The sequence below is a fragment of the Saccostrea echinata genome, unplaced genomic scaffold (assembly GCF_033153115.1).
Source record: "Saccostrea echinata isolate AGI-Se365-2 ecotype Australia unplaced genomic scaffold, CSIRO_AGI_Sech_v1 ptg000044l, whole genome shotgun sequence".
Lineage (NCBI taxonomy): Eukaryota > Metazoa > Mollusca > Bivalvia > Ostreida > Ostreidae > Saccostrea > Saccostrea echinata.
The window spans coordinates 1,129,887-1,154,492 of record NW_026889793.1 but is presented as its reverse complement, the minus strand read 5'-3'; the positions used below and the strand labels follow the sequence as shown (position 1 = coordinate 1,154,492).

General features: G+C 33.9%; 1 protein-coding gene across 1 annotated transcript in view; it reads right to left on the bottom strand.

Annotated features, from left to right (window-relative positions):
- Positions 1 to 24,606, bottom strand: part of LOC133201424 (uncharacterized) — a 63,907-nt gene that overhangs the window by 22,174 nt on the left and 17,127 nt on the right. Inside the window, exons 4-5 of the mRNA XM_061337227.1 lie at positions 23,496 to 23,969; positions 22,928 to 23,158 (exon numbers count right to left, since the gene is read on the bottom strand). Coding sequence (XP_061193211.1) covers positions 22,928 to 23,158; positions 23,496 to 23,969 — 705 coding nt within the window. The remainder of the gene's footprint in view (positions 1 to 22,927; positions 23,159 to 23,495; positions 23,970 to 24,606) is intronic.

The following is a 24,606-nucleotide window of genomic DNA, read 5'->3' as shown; positions in this document are numbered from 1 at the left end:
ATGTAAGATAAATATGTGAAGATCATTTTTTGTTATACATGTTTTTATCAATTATGCATAGATAATCAGATAATGAGCAATAAATGTGTTGACTGCTGCACTGTGTTTTCATTCCATCACAGCTTGAAATTATCTCTGGAAGTGAGCTAGTAAACCAGTGCTGGTAGGCAGCCTGAGTTCTTATCAGCAGCAGGCTATCTATAAATAGTGTGTAGCAGTTAAAGAGTTAATTGTTCGAGAACAATTAGTCTACTAGTTATTATTATTATTAGGTCTTTCCACCTTTCTGTGGAAAGACCTATTGATTTTCTTCTGTTTATTATTAGGGCTTTCCACCTTTCTGTGGAAAGTCCTATTGAAATTGTTCTGTTTATTATTATTATTATTTTTCCGCCGCGTGTTTTTGAGTTTCAAGATTTATCGAAAAGATTCATGGTCCATAAGAATGTACTTGGTAAAAGATTTTTGCAGTTGACCCTGCGTATATGAACTTTGACCCCTCAAAGAGTTATGAACCCTTTCGCAATAAAAGCTTGTTATCGCTACTCCTCTGAAACCGTAAACCCTAGAGTTACGAAACCTTCACCGATGTCTTCGACTACTTGAGAAGACTTTTCAATCTTTCATTGTGAAATGATAGTTGGAGCACAATGATGAGTTATTGCCCCCTGAAAGTTTTTGTTCTTTTACGTATAATGAAAATAATGAAACCGATTAATCGTAGAGACACGAAACCAACTGCATTGGATTCTTCATCATCTGACCTTCAAAATCTGTTCAAGGTCAAAGGTCAAGGTCACTCTAAATATGAGAAATATAGCTCTTTTTATATCTCTTTTGTCTTACAACATATATTACATAACATTAAATACATCATATGTCCTTTTAAAACTATTTTCAGATTTCACTTTTCAACCCCTAAGCCTGACGCATTAAAAAGTTCTTGCCCCTTGTGCGAAAAACCTTGTTATCGCTACTCCTCCGAAACCATTGACCGTAGAGATGCGAAACCTTCGACAGTGTCTTCGACTACTTTAGAAACTTTGACCTTGAAAATTAGGTCAAGGTCAAAGGTCAAGGTCATCCAAAATACGAGAAATACAGAATATATGAAAGGGGGGGGGGTGTTAAACCAATATAAATGTATGAAATAAACTATTCCACGCTTTAATTATCTTCTTTTCTTCTTAAAATGCATGTAGATCATTTTATTTATCATAGCTGCATTTAATATAACCCACATGGAAGCTTGTTTCATTCAGGAATCTTCTTACTGAGCCTGCAACAATCTTAGGATCCGCAGTCAGGTCGCTTTGAGTCCAGTCCATGTTTTCCTATATGACGACCTACATACCATTAGCCTCGAGTCCGATTTATTTCATCGGCACTTTTCTAAGTAGTTTAACTAAATCAGAACATTTAACACCTCAAATTAAACCTTCGAATGCACAGTGCACAAAAATAGAATTACGATATGCACAGTAAAACACATGTCATGCATGCATTGTACTTCCATGGTAACTATGTAAACAAATGCCATCAACACGGAAGCAAAAAGAAAAGAGAGAGAGAGAGAGAGAAAGGAAGAGAGAAGAAGAGAAAGGAAGAGAGAAGGGGAAAGAGAGAAAAATTGGCCCCTAAATCGCCAAAAAAAAAAAAAAAAAAAAAAAAAAACATCTTTTTTTGGAGCTGCGCGAAGACCTTTTGAACTCTACGGAGAAACGAGCCCGACTATAAATCTATAGCAAAAGACGAATTTTTGAGTTTATTTATTTTCTTGTATTTTTCTTCTTCTTTCTTTTGTTCTTTTGAAAGCCAAATGATATGGAAACATGTTTCTCAAAACTATTCAATTCCGATAACTATGTTGTACAACAATTTTTTTTAAAATTCCTAAATAGGTAGTTTACTGCATACATCTTCATCCGAATTCGTGGCGTAGTGGTTAGCGCGTCTGCCTTTCAAGCTAAGGGTTCTGAGTTCGATCCCTGCTGGAAGAACTTTTTTTTTTTTTTTTTTTTTTTTTGGCATTTTTCTTCTTTTTTTACAGCCCAAATTACATGGAAACACTTAAAAAGGTGGAAAGACCTCTAATTGTTCTGTGAACAATTAGTCTACTAGTTATTATTATTTTTCCGCCACGTGTTTTTGAGTTTCAAGATTTATCGAAAAGATTCATGGTCCATAAGAATGTACTTCGTAAAAGATTTTTGCAGTTGACCCTGCGTATATGAACTTTGAACCCTCGAGGAGTTATAACCCCTTTTGCAATAAAACCTTGTTATCGCTACTCCTCCGAAACCATAAACCCTAGAGTTACGAAACCTTCACCGATGTCTTTGACTACTTGAGAAGACTTTTCGATCTTGCATTGCGAAATGATAGATCCAGCACTTTGATGAGTTATTGCCCCCTGAAAGTTTTTCTTCTTTACGTATGATGAAAAAAATTAAAACGATTCATTGTAGAGACACAAAACTAACTGCATTGGATTTTTCGTCGTTTGACTTCAAAATTTGTTCAAGGTCAAAGGTCAAGGTCACTCTAAATATGAGAAATTTAGCTCTTTTAAAATCTCTTTTGTCTGACAACATATATTACATAACATTAAATACATCATATGTCCTTTTAAAACTATTTTCAGATTTCACTTTTCAACCCCTTAGCCTGACGCATTAAAAATTTCTTGCCCCTTGTGCCAAAAGCCTTGTTATCGCTACTCCTCCACAACCATTGAGCGTACAGATGCGAAACCTTCAACAGTGTCTTCGACTACTTTAGAAACTTTGACCTTGAAATTTAGGTCAAGGTCAAAGGTCAAGGTCATCCAAAATACGAGAAATACGGAATATATGAAAAGGGGGGGGGTTAAACCAATATAAATGTATGAAATAAACTATTCCACGCTTTAATTATCTTCTTTTCTTCTTAAAATGCATGTAGAACATTTTATTTATCATAGCTGCATTTAATATAACCCACATGGAAGCTTGTTTCATTCAGGAATCTTCTTACTGAGCCTGCAACAATCTTAGGACCCGCAGTCAGGTCGCTTTGAGTCCAATCCATGTTTTCCTATATGACGACCTACATACCATTAGCCTCGAGTCCGATTTATTTCATCGGCACTTTTCTAAGTAGTCTAACTAAATCAGAACATTTAACACCTCAAATTAAACCTTCGAATGCACAGTGCACAAAAATAGAATTACGATATGCACAGTAAAACACATGTCATGCATGCATTGTACTTCCATGGTAACTATATGTAAACAAATGCCATCAACACGGAAGCAAAAAGAAAAAAGGAGAGAGAGAGAGAGAGAGAAAGAGAGAAGAAGAGAAAGGAAGAGAGAAGGGGAAAGAGAGAAAAATTGGCCCCTAAATCGCAAAAAAAAACAAAAAAAAAACATCTTTTTTTGGAGATGCGCAAAGACCTTTTGAACTCTATAGAGAAACGAGCCCGACAATAAATCTATAGCAAAATACGAATTTTTGATTTTTTATTTATTTTGTTGCTTTTTTCTTCTTCTTCTTCTTTCTTTCTTTCTTCTGTTCTTTTGTAAGCCAAATGATATGGAAACATGTTTCTCAAAACTATTCAATTCCGATAACTACGTTGTACAACAATTTTTTATTCTTGAATAGGTAGTTTACTGCATAAATCTTCATCGGAATTGGTGGCGTAGTGGTTAGCGCGCCTGCCTTTCAAGCTAAGGGTTCCGAGTTCGATCCCTGCTGGAAGAACAATTTTTTTTTTCCTTCAGTTTTCTTCTTTTTTTACAGCCCAAATTACATGGAAACACTTAAAAAGGTGGAAAGACCTCTAATTGTTCTGTGAACAATTAGTCTACTAGTTATTATTAGGTCTTTCCACCTTTCTGTGGAAAGACCTATTGATATTCTTCTGTTTATTATTATTAGGTCTTTCCACCTTTCTGTGGAAAGACCTATTGATATTCTTCTGTTTATTAGGTCTTTCCACCTTTCTGTGGAAAGACCTATTGAAATTGTTCTGTTTATTATTATTATTATTATTTTTCCGCCGAATGATTTTTTGTTTCATAAGTTATCGAAAAGATTTAAAGTCCATAAGAATGTACTTCGAAAAAGATTTTTGCAGTTGACCCTGCGTATATGAACTTTGACCCCTCAAGAAGTTATAACCCCTTTCGCAATAAAAGCTTGTTATCGCTACTCCTTCGAAACCTTAAACTTTAGAGATACGAAACCTTCACTAATGTCTTCGACTAATTTAGTAGACTCTTCAATCTTTTCAGAGCGAAAGGTTGCATGAACCCCTTTAATTAGTTATTGCCCCTGAAAGTTTTTGATGGTTACGAATAATTTTTTTTTTTTTTAAACGATTAATTGTAGAGACATGGGACCAATGGCATTGGATATCTCAACCTTTGACCTTGAAATTTATATAGAGGTCAAAGGTCAAGGTCATTCAAACTATGAGAAAATTAGCTTTTTTAATATCTCTTTTGTCTTTCAACATATACTGAATATCTTTGCATCTTTAATATGTCCTTCTAAAACTATTTCAAAGATTTCATTCTTGTCCCCCGAGCTTGACCCCTTCAAAAGTTGTCACCCCTTTTGCAACAAAACTTTGTTATCGCTACTCCTCCGAAACCGTAAACCGTAGAGATTCCAAACCTTCATCAGTGTCTTCGACTCATTTAGTACTCTCTTCATTCTATCATTGCGAAAGCATTCTTTGGTCCCTTGTATGAGTTACTGCCCCTGAAAGTTTATGCTACTTACATTTAATGAACTTTTTTTTTTAAAACGGTGTTTCTTAGAGACATGGGACCAACTGCATCGCAATATTTGACCTTTGACCTTGAAATATAGGTCAAGGTCAAAGGTCAAGGTCATTTAAAAACATAAGAAATTCCTTATATATGTGTAAAATATAGCAATTCACCAAATGACCTTGAACTTTGACCTTGACCTTTGACCTTGACTTTGGGACAAATGGAAAAGTAAGGACATGCATTCAGCTCCAGTATCAGGTAAAAACTTAGAAAGTAAAGATTTCTTGGTTTTTTTGTTTTTTGTTTTTTTGTTGTTTTTTTTTTTGTAATGACCTTGACCTTTGAACCTGACCTTTGACCTTGACCCAAAGGTCACAATAAGGCTTAAGGATGTGGAAGTAGTTACAATTCTTAGTTTAAAAGAGGCATAAAATAAATAATTCACCCCCCCCTTCTTAAAAAAAAAAAAAATCACATCAACAACAACGTAGAATATTACTCTAGAATTCAAACCAGACCTCGGATCGACACCAAATTCGGTTTAAAATGTAGTATTGACCTCAGAGAAACTTTCTGGACAGTTTTACGGTGAGTCTTATAAGTTTATAGAAGTCCTGAAGTTTCACGGCAAAAACTACAAGTTCTGTTGTGTTTGAAATTTAAGTGCAGGTGAACGAAGAAATGATCTAAACCTTTTATCGGCTATTTCTTCAGATGTCGTTAGTAGCATTCAATTCTCCTGATATGATACGATATTTTAATATCAAGCATTCTCTCTTTCTTTTACATTTGGAATTTATTTGATTTTTATTTAGAATTAATCAGTTTCCAGAAATAGCGATTTTCGGTATATAAAAAAACAATTCTCGCTTTCATTGTCGTGTTTCCCTTCTAAAGATGCATGCTGGGAGTTTAATTTGTGCTACACATATTTAATTTAACCCAAAGAAATGCTTATTTAAATGTTTCATATTTATTTCAGGATATTCAGTCAGAAATGTTAAAATCCGAACCCGATCTTTTAAGCTTACAACAAAGCTATTTACAAAAAATTCAGCATGCTCACAATATCCATGAATCGGGCTACAGTCCATTAATACATTTTCATTAGGGAACAGTGTTAACATTTTCTCACGCAGCCCGTCCCTTGTTATTTTATATACTGCTTGCAAGTTCAGGAACTATTTCCTTTTACGGAACTTCTTTCTTCCCCTACCGATTCTAAAAATACGCTTGCATTTCTTCTATAGTCTTAAACAATTAACTTATGTATGTTATCGGAATGCGTGGCCGAATGGTTAGCGCACCTACCTTTCAATCCAAGGGTTTTGAGTTCGATCCCAGCTGGAGGAGCATTTTTATTTTTTTTATTTTTTTTTTTTTGGCATTTTTTGCATTTTTCTCCTTTTTTTCAACCCAAATGACACGGAAACACTTAAAAAGGTGGAAAGGCCTCTAATTGTTCTCTGAACAATTACTCTCCTAGTTATTAGGTCTTTCCACCTTTCTGTGGAAAGACCTATTGGTTTTCTTCTGTTTCTTATTATTCTTCTTATTTTTCCTCCGCAAGATTTTGAGTTTCAAGATTTATCGAAAAGATTTATAGTCCATGAGAATAAACTCCGTAAAAGATTTTTGCAGTTGACCCTGCGTATATGAACTTTGACCCCTCAAAGAGTTATTACCCCTTTCGCAATAAAACCTTGTTATCGCTACTCCTTCGAAACCGTAAACCATAGAGGTACGAAACCTTCACCAATGTCTTCGACTAATTGAGGGGACTCTTCAATCTTTTCATTGCGAAAGTATTCGTCAACCCCTTTTATGAGTTATTGCCCCTGAAAGTTTTTGATGTTTACAAATAATTAAACATTTTCAAAATGATAAGTCGTAGAGACATGTGACCAACTGCGTAAGATTCATTGACCTTTGACCTTAAAATATATGCAAAGGTCAAAGGTCAAGGTCATTCAATATATGAGAAATGAAGCTCTTTTTATATCTCTTTTGTCTTTCAACATGTACTAAATATCTATGCATCATTAATATGTCCTCTTTAAACTATTTCAAAGATTTCATACTTGTCCCCTAAGATTTACCCCTTTAAAAGTTATTGCCCCCTTTTCTGAAAACCTTGTTATCGCTACTCCCCCCGAAACCGTAAACCGTAGAGGCACAAAACCTTCACTAATGTCTTCAGGGTCTTTAGACACAACTTCAATCTAGTATCCGATGACCCCTTATATGAGTTATCGCCCTTTAACGTCTTTGCTCTTACTATTAAACCTTATAACTATAAAGCTAAAAGTCGTAGAAGCATGGGGTTAATTGTAATGTGACCCTTGGCCTTTGACCTTGAATATTTAATCAAGGTCAAAGGTCAAGGTCATTTCATTTTTTTTTAAATTTTCATTTTTTCCATCTCTCAAGCCATTTCTGGTTTCTTTTGTATAAAAATAAAGAGTAGAGAGTTAAATATGAAGAATATATGAAATTTAAAGGTGGAAAGACCTCTAATTGTTCGAGAACAATTAGTCTACTAGTTATTATTATTATTATTATTTTTCCACCCCCTGATGTGATTCTATGTTTCAAGATATATCGAAAAGATTTATAGTCTATAAGAATGTACTCTTTAAAAGATTTTTATAGTTGACCCTGCGTGTATGAACTTTGACCCCTTCAGGAGTTACAACCCCTTTCGCAATAAAACCTTGTTATCGCTACTCCTTCGAAACCATAAACCGTAGAGGTACGAAACCTTCACCAATGTCTTCAACTAATTGAGGGGACTCTTCAATCTTTACATTGCGAAAGTATTCGTGCACCCCTTTTATGAGTTATTGCCCCTGAAAGTTTTTGATGTTTACAAATAATTAAAAATTTTCAAAACGATAAGTCGTAGAGACATGGGATCAACTGCATAAGATTCATTGACCTTTGACCTTAAAATATATGCAAAGGTCAAAGGTCAAGGTCATTCCAAATATGAGAAATTAAGCTCTTTTTATATCTCTTTTGTCTTTCAACATATACTTAATATCTTTGCATCATTAATATGTCCTCTTAAAACTATTTCAAATATTTCATACTTGTCCCCTAAGATTTACCCCTTTAAAAGTTATTGCCCCTTTTACTGAAAACCTTGTTATCGCTACTCCTCCGAAACCGTAAACCATAGAGGCACAAAATCTTCACTAATGTCTTCAGGGTCTTTAGACACAACTTCAATCTATTCAGTGCGAAAGTATCCAATGACCCCTTATATGAGTTATCGCCCTTTAATGTCTTTGCGCTTACTATTAAACCTTATAACTTTAAAACTAAAAGTCGTAGAAGCATGGGGTTAATTGCAATGTGACCCTTGACCTTTGACCTTGAATATTTGTTCAAGGTCAAAGGTCAAGGTCATTTCAAAATTTTTAAAATTTTCATTTTTTCCATCTCTCAAGCCATTTCTGGTTTCTTTTGTAAAAAATTAAACAGTAGAGAGTTAAATGTGAAGAATATATGAAATTTAAAGAAGGTGGAAAGACCTCTAATTGTTCGAGAACAATTAGTCTACTAGTTATTATTATTATTATTAGGTCTTTCCACCTTTCTGTGGAAAGACCTATTGATATTCTTCTGTTTCTTATTATTATTATTTTTTATTATTTTTCCGCCGTGTGATTTTGAGTTTCAAGATTTATCGAAAAGATTTATAGTCCATGAGAATGTACTCCGTAAAAGATTTTTGCAGTTGACCCTGCGTAAATGAACTTCGACCCCTCAAGGAGTTATTACCCCTTTTGCAAAAAAGCTTGTTATCGCTACTCCTTCAAAACTGTAAAGCACAGAGGTACGGAACCTTCACCAATGTCTTCGACTAATTGAGGGGACTCTTCAATCTTTTCATTGCGAAAGTATTCGTCAACCCCTTTTATGAGTTATTGCCCCTGAAAGTTTTTGATCTTTATGAATAATTAAAAATTTTCAAAACGATAAGTCGTAGAGACATGGGACCAACTGCAAAAGATTTGTTGACCTTTGATCTTAAAATGTATGCAAAGGTCAAAGGTCAAGGTCATTCAAAAAATAAGAAATTAAGCTCTTTTTACTGCTCTTTTGTCTTTCAACATATACTATCTGTCTCTGCATCATGAATATGTACTCTTAAATCTATTTCAAAGATTTCATTCTAGTCCCCTAAGCTTAACCCTTTGAAAGTTATTGCCCCTTCTGCGAAAAACCTTGTTATCGCTACTCCTCTGAAACCGTAGATGGTAGAGACATCAAACCTTCACTAATGTCTTCAGGGTCTTTAGACACAACTTTAATCTATTAAGTGCGAAAGGATCCGATGACCCCTTATATGAGTTATCGCCCTTTAACGTCTTTGCGCTTAATATTAAACCTTATAACTTTAAAACTAAAAGTCGTAGAAGCATGGGGTCAAGTGCAATGTGACCCTTGACCTTTGACCTTGAGTATGTGTTCAAGGTCAAAGGTCAAGGTCATTTCCAATTTTTTAAAATTTTCATTTTTTTCTATCTTTCAAGCCATTTATGGATTCTTTTTGTACAAAAATTAACTTTAGAGAGTAAAATATGAAAAATATGAAATTTAAAGAAGGTGGAAAGACCTCTAATTGTTCGAGAACAATTAGTCTACTAGTTATTATTATTATTTTTCCACCCCCTGATGTGATTCTATGTTTCAAGATCTATCGAAAAGATTTATAGTCTATAAGAATGTACTCTTTAAAAGATTTTTACAGTTGACCCTGCGTGTATGAACTTTGACCCCTCCAAGAGTTATTACCCCTTTGGCAATATAAGCTTGTTATCGCTACTCCTTCGAAACTGTAAACCGTAGAGGTACGGAACCTTCACCAATGTCTTCGACTAATTGAATGTATACTAAGTATCTTTGTAACATTAATATGTCCTCTTAAAACTATTTCAAATATTTCATACTTGTCCCCTTAGATTTATCCCTTTGAGAGTTATTGCCCCTTTTACTGAAAACCTTGTTATCGCTACTCCTCCGAAACCATAAACCGTAGAGACACAAAACCTTCACTAATGTCTGCAGGGTCTTTAGACACAACTTCAATCTATTCAGTGCAAAAGTATCCGATGACCCCTTATATGAGTTAACGCCCTTTAACGTCTTCATGCTTACTATTAAACCTTATAACTTTAAAACTAAAAGTTGTAGAAGCATGGGGTCAAGTGCAATGTGACCCTTGACCTTTGACCTTGAATATTTGTTCAAGGTCAAAGGTCAAGGTCATCTCAAATTTTTTTTAAAATTTTCATTTTTTCTAACTTTCAAGCCATTTATGGATTCTATTTGAATAAAAATTAACTTTATAGAGTTAAATATGAAAAATATATGAAATTCGAAGAAGGTGGAAAGACCTATAATTGTTCGAGAACAATTAGTCTACTAGTTAGGTCTTTCCACCTTTCTGTGGAAAGACCTCTTGAAATGCTTCTGTTTATTAGGTCTTTCCACCTTTCTGTGGAAAGACCTCTTGAAATGCTTATGTTTATTATTATTATTATTATTATTATTATTCTTTTTCTTCCCGGACTTTTGAAACCGCAAGACTTATCAAAAAACTTTATAGTTCATGATACTGGATATTAAAAGTTATTCCGAAAAACGACCCAACGTGTTTGACCTATGACCTCTTACGAAGTTATTGCCCCTTTCGCAAGAATAGCTTGTTATCGCTACTCCTTCGAAACCGTAAATCGTAGAGATACAGAACCTTCACCAATGTCTTTGACTACTTGAGAGGACTTTTCAATCTATTCATTGCGAAATGATTTGTCAACCCCTTCAATGAGTTATTGCCCCTGAAAGTTTTTGAAGATTACAAATAATTAAAAATTTTCAAAACGATAAGTCGTAGAGACATGGGACCAACTGCATAAGATTCATTGACCTTTGACCTTAAAATATATACAAAGGTCAAAGGTCAAGGTCATTCAAAATATGAGAAATTAAGCTCTTTTTATATCTCTTTTGTCTTTCAACATATCCTAAATATCTTTACATCATTAATATGTCCTCTTAAAATTATTTCAAAGATTTCATACTTGTCCCCTAAGATTGACCCCTTTAAAAGTTATTGCCCCTTTTACTGAAAACCTTGTTATCGCTACTCCTCCGAAACCATAAACCGTAGAGACACAAAACCTTCACTAACGTCTTCAGGGTCTTTAGACACAACTTCAATCTATTCAGTGCGAAAGTATCCGATGACCCCTTATATGAGTTATCGCCCTTTAACGTCTTTGTGCTTACTATTAAACCTTATAACTTTAAAACTAAAAGTCATAGAAGCATGGGGTCAAGTGCAATGTGACCCCTGACCTTTGACCTTGAAAATTTTCAAGGTCAAAGGTCAAGGTCATTTCAAAATTTTTAAAATTTTCATATTTTCTATCTTTCAAGCCATTTATGGATTCTTTTTGCATAAAAATTAACTTTAGAGAGTTAAATATGAAGAATATATGAAATTTAAAGAAGGTGGAAAGACCTCTAATTGTTCGAGAACAATTAGTCTACTAGTTATTATTATTATTATTATTTTTCCGCTACGGCCTTTTGAACCAAAAGACTTATCGAAAAACTTTATAGTTCATGATACTTGACATCAAAAGTTATTTCGAAAAACTACCCAACGAGTATAACCTATGACCCCTTTCGGAGTTCTTGCCCCTTGTACGAAAAACCTTGTTATCGCTACTCCTTCGAAACCGTAAACTGTAGAGGTACGAAACCTTCACCAATGTCTTCGACTAATTGAGGGGACTTTTCAATCTTTTCATTGCGAAAGTATTCATGCACCCCTTTTATGAGTTATTGCCCCTGAAAGTTTTTGATGTTTACAAATAATTAAAAATTTTCAAAACGATAAGTCGTAGAGACATGGGACCAACTGCATAAGATTCATTGACCTTTGACCTTAAAATATATCAAAGGTCAAAGGTCAAGGTCATTCCAAAAATTAGAAATTAAGCTCTTTTTATATCTTTTTAGTCTTTCAACATATATTAAATATTTTTGCATCTTTAATATGTCCTCTTAAAACCATTTCAAAGATTTCATACTTGTCCCCTAAGATTTACCCCTTTAAAAGTTATTACCCCTTTTACTGAAAACCTTGTTATCGCTACTCCTCCAAAACCGTAAACCGTAGAGACACAAAACCTTTACTAATGTCTTAAGGGTCTTTGGACACAACTTCAATCTATTCAGTGCGAAAGTATCTGATGACCCCTTATATGAGTTATCGCCCTTTAACATCTTTGCACTTACTATTAAACCTTATAACTTTAAAACTAAAAGTCGTACAAGCATGGGGTCAAGTGCAATGTGACCCTTGACCTTTGACCTTGAATATTTGTTCAAGGTCAAAGGTCAAGGTCATTTCAAAATTTTTAAAATTTTCATTTTTTCTATCTTTCAAGCCATTTATGGATTCTTTTTGAATAAAAATTAACTTTAGAGAGTAAAATATGAAAAATATATGAAATTTAAAGAAGGTGGAAAGACCTCTAATTGTTCGAGAACAATTAGTCTACTAGTTATTATTATTAGGTCTTTCCACCTTTCTGTGGAAAGACCTCTTGAAATGCTTATGTTTATTATTAGGTCTTTCCACCTTTCTGTGGAAAGACCTCTTGAAATGCTTCTGTTTATTATTATTATTATTATTATTTTTCCGCTACCGCCTTTTGAACCGAAAGACTTATCAAAAAGTTTTATAGTTCATGATACTCGACATCAAAAGTTATTTGGAAAAACTACCCAACGAGTATGACCTATGACCCCTTTCAGAGTTCTTACCCCTTGTACGAAAAACCTTGTTATCGCTACTCCTTCGAAACCGTAAACTGTAGAGGTACGAAGCCTTCATCAATGTCTTCGACTTATTGAGGGGACTCTTCAATCCTTTCATTGCGAAAGTATTCGTCCACCCCTTTTATGAGTTATTGCCCCTGAAATTTTTTGAAGTTTACAAATAATAATTTTTTTTCAAAACGATAAGTCGTAGAGACATGAAACCAACTGGATAAGATTCTTTGACCTCAGACCTTGAAATTTATGTCAAGGTCAAAGGTCAAGGTCATTCAAAATATGAGAAATTAAGCTCTTTTTATATCTCTTTTGTCTTTCAATGTATACTAAGTATCTTAGCATCATTCATATGTCCTCTTAAAACTATTTCAAATATTTCATGCTTGTCCCCTAAGATTTACCCCTTTAAGAGTTATTGCCCCTTTTACTGAAAACCTTGTTATCGCTACTCCTCTGAAACCTTAAACCGTAGAGACACAAAACCTTCACCAATGTCTTCAGGGTCTTTAGACACAACTTCAATCTATTTAGTGCGAAAGTATCCGATGATCCCTTATATGAGTTATCGCCCTTTAACGTCTTTGCGCTTACTATTAAACCTTATAACTTTAAAACTAAAAGTCATAGAAGCATGGGATCAAGTGCAATGTGACCCTTGACCTTTGACCTTGAATATTTGTTCAAGGTCAAAGGTCAAGGTCATTTCAAAATTTTAAATTTTCATTTTTTCTATCTTTTAAGCCATTTATGGATTCTTTTTCTATAAAAATTAACTTCAGAGAGTAAAATATGAAAAATATATGAAATTTAAAGAAGGTGGAAAGACCTCTAATTGTTCGAGAACAATTAGTCTACTAGTTATTATTATTATTCTTCTTTTTCTTCCCGGACTTTTGAAACCGTAAGACTTATCGAAAAACTTTATAGTTCATGATACTGGACATTAAAAGTTATTTCGAAAAACGACCCCCCGTGTTTGACCCATGACCTCTTACGAAGTTATTGCCCCTTTCTGAAGAATAGCCTGTTATCGCTACTCCTTCGAAACCATAAACCGTAGAGATACAGAACCTTCACCAATGTTTTCGACTACTCGAGAGGACTTTTCAATCTTTTCATTGCGAAAAGATTTGTCAAGCCCTTTAATAAATTACTGCCCCTGAGAGTTTTTGATGTTTACGAATAATGACAAAATTCTCTAAACGATAAGTCGTAAAGACATGGGACCAACTGCATTAGATTTTGTGACCTCTGACCTTGAAATTTTTGTGAAGGTCAAAGGTCATTCAAAACATGAGAAAATTAGCTTTTTTAATATCTCTTTTGTCTTTCAACATATACTGATTATCTTTGCATCTGTAATATGTCCTTCTAAAACTATTTCAAAGATTTCATTCTTGTCCCCCGAGCTTGACCCATTCAAAAGTTGTCACCCCTTTTGCAACAAAACCTTGTTATCGCTACTCCTCCGAAACCCTAAACCGTAGAGATTCCAAACCTTCATCAGTGTCTTTGACTCATTTAGTACTCTCTTCATTCTATCATTGCGAAAGCATTCTTTGGTCCCTTGTATGAGTTACTGCCCCTGAAAGTTTACGCTGCTTACATTTAATGAACTTTTTTTTAAAACGGTGTATCCTAGAGACATGGGATCAACTGCATGGGCATGTTCGACCTTTGACCTTGAAATATAGGTCAAGGTCAAAGGTCAAGGTCATTTAAAAACATAAGAAATCCTTTATATATGTGTAAAATATAGCAATTCGCCAAATGACCTTGAACTTTGACCTTGACCTTTGACCTTGACATTGGGTCAAATGGAAAAGTTAGGACATGCATCCGGCTCCAGTATCAGGTAAAAATACAGAAAGTAAAGATTTCTTGGGGGTTTTTTTGTGTTTTTTTTTTTTTTTTTTGAATGACCTTGACCTTTGACTCAAAGGTCACAATTAGGCTTAAGGATGTGGAAGTAGTTACAATTCTTAGTTTGAAAGAGGCATCAAATAAATAATTCACCCCCCCCCCCCTTCTTCAAAAAAAAAAAAAAAAAATCACATCAACAACAATGTAGAATATTACTCTAGAATTCAAACCAGACCTCGGATCGACACCAAATTTGGTACAAATGTAGTACAGACCTCAGAGAAACTTTCTGGAGAGTTTTACGGTGAGTCTTGTAAGTTTATAGAAGTCATGAAGTTTCACGGCAAAAACTACAAGTTCTGTTGTGTTTGAAATTTAAGTGCAGGTGAACGAAGAAATGATCTAAACCTTTTATCGGCTATTTCTTCAGATGTCGTTAGTAGCATTTAATTCTCCTGATATGATACGACATTTTAACACCAAGCATTCTCTCTTTCTTTTACATTTGGAATTTATTTGATTTTTATTTAGAATTAATCAGTTTCCAGAACTAGCGATTTTCGGTATAATAAAAACAATTCTCGCTTTCATTGTCGTGTTTCCCTTCTAGAAATGCATGTTGGGAATTTAATTTGGGCTACACATATTTAATTTAACCCAAAGAAATGCTTATTTAAATGTTTCATATTTATTTCAGGATATTCAGTCAGAAATGTTCAAATCCGAACCCGATCTTTTAAGCTTACAACGAAGCTATTTACAAAAAATTCAGCATGCTCACAATATCGATGAATCGGGCTTACAGTCCATTAATACATTTTCATTAGGGAACAGTGTTAACGTTTTCTCACGCAGCCCGTCCCTTGTTATTTTATATACTGCTTGCAAGTTCAGGAACTATTTCCTTTTACGGAACTTCTTTCTTCCCCTACCGATTCTAAAAATACGCTTGCATTTCTTCTATAGTCTTAAACAATTAACTTACGTATGTTATCGGAATGCGTGGCCGAATGGTTAGCGCACCTGCCTTTCAACCCAAGGGTTTTGAGTTCGAGCCTAGCTGGAGGAGCATTTTTTTTTTTTTTTTTTTTGCATTATTTGCATTTCTCTCCTTTTCTTCAACCCAAATGACACGGAAACACTTAGAAAGGTGGAAAGGCCTCTAATTGTTCTCTGAACAATTAGTCTCCTAGTTAGGTCTTTCCACCTTTCTGTGGAAAGACCTATTGATATTCTTCTGTTTATTATTAGGTCTTTCCACCTTTCTGTGGAAAGACCTATTGATTTTCTTCTGTTTCTTATTATTATTATTTTTTATTATTTTTCCGCCGTGTGATTTTGAGTTTCAAGATTTATCAAAAAGATTTATAGTCCATGAGAATGTACTCCGTAAAAGACTTTTGCAGTTGACCCTGTGTATATGAACTTTGACCCCTTAAAGAGTTATTACCCCTTTCGCAATGAAAGCTTGTTATCGCTACTCCTTTGAAACCGTAAATCGTAGAGGTATGGAACCTTCACCAATGTCTTTGACTTATTGAGGGGACTCTTCAATCTTTTCATTGCGAAAGTATTCGTCAACCCCTTGTATGAGTTATTACCCCTGAAAGTTTTTGTTGTTTACAAATAATTAAAAATTTTCAAAATGATAAGTCGTAGAGATATGAAACCAACTGCATTAGATTCTTTGACCTCAGACCTTGAAATTTTTGTAAAGGTCAAAGGTCAAGGTCATTCAAAATTTCAGAAATTAAGCTCTTTATATATCTCTTTTGTCTTTCATTATATACTAAATCTCTTTGCATCTTTAATATGTCCTCTTAAAACTATTTCAAAGATTTCATACTTGTCCCCTAAGATTTACCCTTTTAAAAGTTATTGCCCCTTTCACTGAAAACCTTGTTATCGCTACTGCTCTGAAATCGTAAACCGCAGAGACATGAAACCTTCACTAATGTCCTCAGGGCCTTTAGGCACAACTTCAATCTATTCAGTGCGAAAGGATCCGATGACCCCTTATATGAGTTATCGCCCTTTAACGTCTTTGCGCTTACTATTAAACCTTCTAACTTTAAAACTAAAAGTCGTAAAAGCATGGGGTCAAGTGCAATGTGACCCTTGACCTTTGACCTTGAATATTTGTTCAAGGTCAAAGGTCTAGGTCATTTCAAAATTTTTAAAATTTTCACTTTTTCCATCTTTCAAGCCATTTCTGGTTTCTCTTGTATAAAAATAAATAGTAGAGAGTTAAATATGGAAAATATATGAAATTTAAAGAAGGTGGAAAGACCTCTAATTGTTCGAGAACAATTAGTCTACTAGTTATTATTATTATTATTATTATTATTATTATTATTTTTCCACCCCCTGATGTGATTCTATGTTTCAAGATATATCGAAAAGATTTATAGTCTATAAGAATGTACTCTTTAAAAGATTTTTACAGTTGACCCTGCGTATATGAACTTTGACCCCTCTAAGAGTTATTACCCCTTTTGCAATAAAAGCTTGTTATCGCTACTCCTTCGAAACCGTAAACCGTAGAGGTACGAAACCTTCACCAATGTCTTCGACTAATTGAGGAGACTCTTCAATCTTTTCATTGCGAAAGTACTCGTGGAGCCCTTTTATGAGTTATTGCCCCTGAAAGTTTTTGAAGTTTACAAATAATAATTTTTTTTCAAAACGATAAGTTGTAGAGACATGAAACCAACTGGAGAAGATTCTTTGACCTTAGACCTTGAAATTCATGTCAAGGTCAAAGGTCAAGGTCATTCAAAAAATGAGAAATTAAGCTCTTTTTATATCTCTTTTGTCTTTCAATGTATACTAAGTATCTTTGTACCATTAATATGTCCTCTTAAAACTATTTCAAATATTTCATGCTTGTCCCCTAAGATTTACCCCTTTAAGAGTTATTGCCCCTTTAACTGAAAACCTTGTTATCGCTACTCCTCCGAAACCGTAAACCGTAGAGACACAAAACCTTCACCAATGTCTTCAGGGTCTTTAGACACAACTTCAATCTATTCAGTGCAAAAGTATCCGATGACCCCTTATATGAGTTATCGCCCTTTAACGTCTTTGCGCTTACTATTAAACCTTATAACTTTAAAAGTAAAAGACATAAAAGCATGGGGTCAAGTGTAATGTGACCCTTGACCTTTGACCTTGAATATTTGTTCAAGGTCAAAGGTCAAGGTCATTTCAAAATTTTAAAATTTTCATCTTTTCTATCTTTCAAGCCATTTATGGATTCTTTTTCTATAAAAATTAACTTCAGAGAGTAAAATATGAAAAATATATGAAATTTAAAGAAGGTGGAAAGACCTCTAATTGTTCGAGAACAATTAGTCTACTAGTTATTTTTATTATTTTTCCGCCGAATGGTTTTTTGTTTCAAAAGATATCGAAAAGATTCATGGTCCATAAGAATGTACTTTGTAAAAGATTTTTGCAGTTGACCCTGCGTATATGAACTTTGACCCCTTAAGGAGTTACAACCCCTTTCACAATAAAAGCTTGTTATCGCTACTCCTTCGAAACCATAAACCGTAGAGGTACGGAACCTTCACCAATGTCTTCGACTACTTGAGGGGACTCTTCAATCTTTTCATTGCGAAAGTATTCGTGGACCCCTTTTATGAGTTATTGCCCCTGAAAGTTTTTGATGTTTACAAATAATTAAAAATTTTCAAAACGATAAGTCGTAGAGACATCGGACCAACTGCATAAGATTCATTGACCTTTGACCTTAAAATATATGCAAAGGTCAAAGGTCAAAGTCATTCAAAAAATGAGAAATTAAGCTCTTTTTATATCTATTTTGTCTTTCAACATATACTTAATATCTTTGCATCATTAATATGTCCTCTTAAAACTGTTTCAAAGATTTCATACTTGTCCCCTAAGATTTACCCCTTTAAAAGTTATTGCCCCTTTTACTGAAAACCTTGTTATCGCTACTCCTCCGAAACCGTAAACTGTAGAGGCACAAAACCTTCACTAATGTCTTCAGGGTCTTTAGACACAACTTCAATCTATTCAGTGTGAAAGTATCCGATGACCCCTTATATGAGTTATCACCCTTTAACGTCTTTGCGCTTACTATTAAACCTTATAACTTTAAAACTAAAAGTTGTAGAAGCATGGGGTAAAGTTCAATGTGACCCTTGACTTTTGACCTTCAATATGTGGTAAAGGTCAAAGGTCAAGGTCATTTCAAAATTTTGAAAATTTTCATTTTTTTCTATCTTTCAAGCCATTTATGGATTCTTTTTGTATAAAAATTAACTTTAGACAGTAAAATATGAAAAATATATGAAATTTAAAGAAGGTGGAAAGACCTCTAATTGTTCGAGAACAATTAGTCTACTAGTTGTATTACTGTTTCTGAGTTTATCCATGCAAATGTGATATTGTGGCCAGGTGGGTACAATCATTCGCCATCTCGAAGACACATTTATTGTTATTTATGTCTCTGGCCATCTCAACGGAGGCAAAAAGCTCATGATCGTAGAAGCAAAATTAATGTAACTACCCGATTTTATTTTATCCTTCCTTTCTTTTATGCTTTTTTTGAGGTGAAAGGGGGGGTGTTACAACTCCAGCTAGAATAACATCTAAGTGAAGTAGGCATTGTTTTTCCGCCAAAAATTACAATAACATTATTTTTATTTCTTAACTTTGAAATAAATCGAAATAATTAAATAACGTCAGTATAACCGATATTTTCAATTTGAAATGTGTCTAAATGATTGCAACTTGAATTTGTTCGCCATGTTTACTATTACCTTCACTGCTGAGATTTATAACTCCACCTCCAAAAATTTCTTTAACTTTAAAAAAAAGTGGGTGAAATATGTAAATTATTGTTATTGATCTTCAGTACGTTATGTAGAAGGGACAGCCTGTTCTTCTAAATATGCAAAGGTTGTCATCGTAACTACTCTTGATAGGTAGTCTGAAGTCAGCCCTTGCGGCCCGTACAGTTCATTCTATCAATGCTGCTAAAATATCGATCGTTTGTAAAATATAATCCATGCATAGTAAATCTCAAAACTATGAGGTGGGACAAAATTAAGATCGTAAAAAATATTTATTCAATGATGAAATGAATTATATTTAGCCGTAGCAAACAAACTTTATTAAATCGCCACAAGAAAAAATACACCAGCGTGAAAACAAGTTGTCCTCTTCAGGAGCCATGACAGTTCTCATGTGATGTTACGACTTTTGATTGAAAACGTTTAATACTGCAGTAGATTAATTTTTGTTATCACTAAACATATAAATGTTTTTGAGGTATGTATTTTATTTTTGCTGCATTATTTACGTATGACGTAAGAAAAATTCCCATATTCAGTTCAAGATCTGCTCCCAAATTCTCATTGGCTGTCCCAAAATAAAATCGGTCAAGGTCAGTAAACTTTAAAATTTAAAGTATTGTTGAATCATAAAAGATGAAAAAAACTTTCAAATTGGTTACTATTTATTTCGAATTTTCAATAACTATAACAACTGAAGCAAACATATTGTTTCCAAAAATCGAATCAAAATTATTCAAAAACCGAGGTTTTTGTTTTAATCGAATCGATTCAAAATATTACTAATTCAAGGATATTACATTAATTTTTATTAAAACAAACAGTCATGAGAGCATTTTCTTATATCATATATAAAGTACATTTGATATTCTTAATTTTTATAATGATCTCTTCAACAACCAGTATGTTTTTTTTTTTTGGGGGGGGGGGGGGATTTGCAAGATAATCTGTTCTGCTTCACATCTGCTAAATTGTGTAGAAATGTAGAAATACCAGTGTAGCACATTTGTCCATTTTCATTTCTGCTTTTACAGATTATATACATGTCTATTACCTGTGTATATATAAAGTATATATATTAGCAGTGCTTAACTCTTTTATTGTTGAGCTCATATTTTGAACAAGTTGAGACCTGCAGTGTTAAAATTGTTACAAAATTTTTTACACCTTTAGTTTAATTACTGATTGTGTAAAAATACCAGCTTAGCACATTTTCATTACTTTGCTTGATATGTATCAGCAGTGCTCAACTCTTTGTTGTTGTCATATTTTCAATAAATATCCATAAGTTCTTTTATTAAATTTGTTTGGAAAGGTGAAATTTATGTAAGCTCCGGCGTGATTCGAACTCATGACTTGATGTATAGATAACGGGGGGTCAAACCCATTCTGCGCTACGCCGTTACGCAACAATTTTGCCAAAAAAACAAAAAAAAACAAAACAAAAACCGAATTATATTCACATTCATTGTTTATTTCAAAAGTACCTTACAATATGAATGTGTCGATGTATCTATTTTGTAAATGTCCGATATGCACATGGATGCATTCATAACAATGTCAACTCGTGCACGCACTGGTCAAAGTCTAGTATACTATAAGTATATAGGTCCCTGGTTTTTGTCGCCAGACAAATTTTTCTTAGGTGCCAATTTTAAGAGCTGATATGCTGATATGAGTCCAAATAAAGATATATGGGGGTAGACACGGGAAGGGGTGTCTAGTGAGATAATCTTTGCCCCCCCCCCCCCCAAGTCGGAATAGTAAAATAAGAGATACAGTTACTAAGCAATGTTCAAAGTAGACATGAAAAAGACCGTTTTTGCTTTGCAATATTTTATCCTTGATTGAACCCCCCCCCCCATTCTATTCACTGTCCACATACAATCATTACATTCGCCAATAAATAAATAAATAAAATTTAATAATCTTCAAATCTTTGAAATTGTAAAGTAAAAATTACCTTATCATGAAATATACGCTAGTTAAATGCTAATTTTATTTTAACTTAGGCAAGCTTGAAAATTCTAGTATTCAAAATATAAATAAATAAAAAATTAGTAATCAATCATCTTTTTTAAGAAAGTTGGATCTTATGAAATACATGTAGTCTTTAAAGCTATAATAATATCGAAGGTTGTTTACTTGATTAATATAACATTGTATTCTCGTCCGTACAATTACGACCAAACACTACGATATTTCTAATGAGTGAGAATTTAACTGACAAACAACTGACCACATCACCCGTCTAATTTACTGAATTTCACAATTGTTCTTTCACAAGTCTGTTTTTCAATACTTGGACTCTCAGGGGAAATTTTTTTTATATAGAAAATGAAAGCCCTAAGTCTACTACTTTATATCGCTGTTCGAAATTGGACATTGGGACTTGGTCAGTTAATAGGCATATGGACAGGGCCATTTTATGGAGTTAGTGAACCTACCTCTTTATTGATTTTTATCTTTCATTATGTAGGCATATAATTCGGCTCATTCCCCAGTTTCTTCCATGATAACTATGTGTTTTACCATTAATAAAACAGGTTCAAGCCGTGTTACGAATTTCTGTGAAATAAATGTTTTGATTACTCCATATCGTTCTGTCCAAACCATAGGCTTGAGAGCAGCCAGTGGTATTTTATAGTCAAGCCTTTTGTCCCCTCCATTTTGAAGTGAGGCCCGATATATTAGTTCTGCTAAAATTTGTTGTATGTTCAATGTAGAATAAAATTCTTAAATAAAAGTATTGAATATGTATGACGTACTTCCTTTCAAGACTGTCTTTCTTTTCTTTGTAGAAAACAAAGACATTTTTGGTAATCTGCTGGTAATCTAACTAGCTCATGATTTAATAGCTGAAAGAGATGGTTAGCTAAAGCTTACTGAGATATAGTACTCAACATAAATATGGTGTGGAACATTCAAATTTTATGTGTTTCTGTTGGGGAGGGGGTCAAATATTTAACCATTTTCAAATCAATTACATGGACAGGTTCACCAGCTTAGATTACACTTTTGTTAGGCTACGTTTTAATGAACTTGATATAGAGGTATAAAACGAAGATCTTAATTCTGATTAGTAGAGCATAACCTAAACGAAAGGCTAATCATTCCTAATTACAAAGGACTAGACCTCGAACCATTTACTCCTTTACATTATCATGAAAAATTGTTACCAATAAAACTAATACCAAAATAGTGCAAAATAGTGCAACCTGGGCGGTACTATTGTATCTAACATGTGTAAGTTTACCTATTTTACAACCATGACAGAACGTGTGACTTTTGACACTTTTTTTTAATGTTGAGATGTGCTTTCATCTGGCAGCAAAGTCCCTCCAGAAAAGACTACAATTGTCTTTAGATCTGTTCGTATTTAACATAACATGTTTACATTGATACTAGTTGTTGGTTTTTTTTTTAATTATGAACCCAAATATTACGCTCCGTATTATAACACTGTACGGTATCTAATGAAGGACGTCTGATAAATCTAAGGACTGGTGTACTTAAGTCTGTTGAAATGAACGTGTATATTCTGTATAATTCAACTGTAAAACTGAACGTTATGAACCTAAATAAAACTAAATAGACTACAAATCTACTTACTTGGTTTCCTGTAAGCTTTGTTGTCGATGATGTTAATGTCCCAGTGTGGATGGAGGCCTATACAGGATCTCACGATGTCAGGTCTTCCGTATCTCCAGAGCCATGTCACGTGTTGTACACTGTCCTGTGATCTTCCTTTGCGATGTACCACCTCCCCTTCATTTCTTAAATCCATCACAAATTTTTCTCGTTCATCTATACTGTCCTTTTGTACACTTTTTTTAACATTCACTGTAGAAAAAGACAAACATTAATTATGTGAAATTTAATAAATCGAACAAATAAAATCAAGCTAGTATAGATATACACTTAGGTACATATATTTCTAATCACAAACGAGATTGATTAAAAAGACCATACAGTTTTTCTGTCAAAATACATTTACGTGTATGTAAACTTTGTAGCATCAGTGTAAGCTCCGCTGATTAACTATGAGCCAAATCAAAAATTATTTACAGTAATGCTGACTCTGTCTTATGTCTAAATATATCAAACTGCAGAAATCAATCAATGATTTGAAACATTTTCTGTATTTGGAAAATAATTACATTCCTTAACACTGACTTACATATCTGGTGTATGTCATCATATATATACGTGTCCTCCATGATGACGTGAGTCAGTATGTTCATCTGTAGACGGCGTATCAGTAAGTCATCACAGTAAGCAGTACTACTGACACACTTCTCTCCGGGTTTTCTGTTGTATCCAGATGATCTCAGGTACACACTGGCTGTGTCATAACTACTGTAAAAGAATGGTATAAAACTGTCTATTGATGCTTTCCTATACATTGTCTCATCCTTGGTGTCCTTCGTTATCTTGTCCTTATCTTCCCAAAGGAAATCACGTGACTTCAGTCTGTCCAGAGTCTGCTGTGCTTCCTCACTTGTTACAGGATTATATTTACCGTACACTATCTGTCGTATCACATTAAGCAAGTCCAGCCACTCTTTGTCAGTGAAGTCAGGAGGACTGGAGTCAGAACACAGAAAACAAAATAACACGGATACCTCGTCATCAGTCAGTGTGGAAAATTGATCTAAAAATGTAACGAAATTTTATAAGCATTATCAGCCCATTAGTGTTATCTCACATTATAGCTTAAAGGCTCAGAATTATTTTGTAGAAATTACTACTTTGTGAATATTTGATTTCTTATGTTTTCTTCTAATTCACCTCATGTTCCTTATTTCGTATAAAAGATTTGTTTTTAGTTACTTTTTCACTGCGAAACCAATGGTGAACCTGTTAATTCCTAGACAGTTTAAATGTGAATCTTGAAACCATTTAATATGTATGAATTTGTGACCTTGATCTCTCATCTCCTAAACTCTAAATCAGTTGGAATCTTCTTAAGCCATATAAGAGTTTATGATAAAAAGAATCTGACGTCGCCCAAAGAATTGGGGGGGGGGGAGTTTTTTAATGTCAAAATAGCATATTTTTTTTTAAACGCTTAAAGTTAAAGTACAAGTGTTGAAATATACATTACATACTTCATATTGGGAATAATTGGTTTGAAATTGCATGCCCCGATTGAATTAATTACAGTTAGACACTATCCATTGTCACCCAATCCCTCGGTGTCGTTTTCATAATCTTTAGCATTATGTTTCATCATGGGTGAAAAATATTTTCTTGTATTTAGGTACTGTGACATCCCATTCAGTAATGCT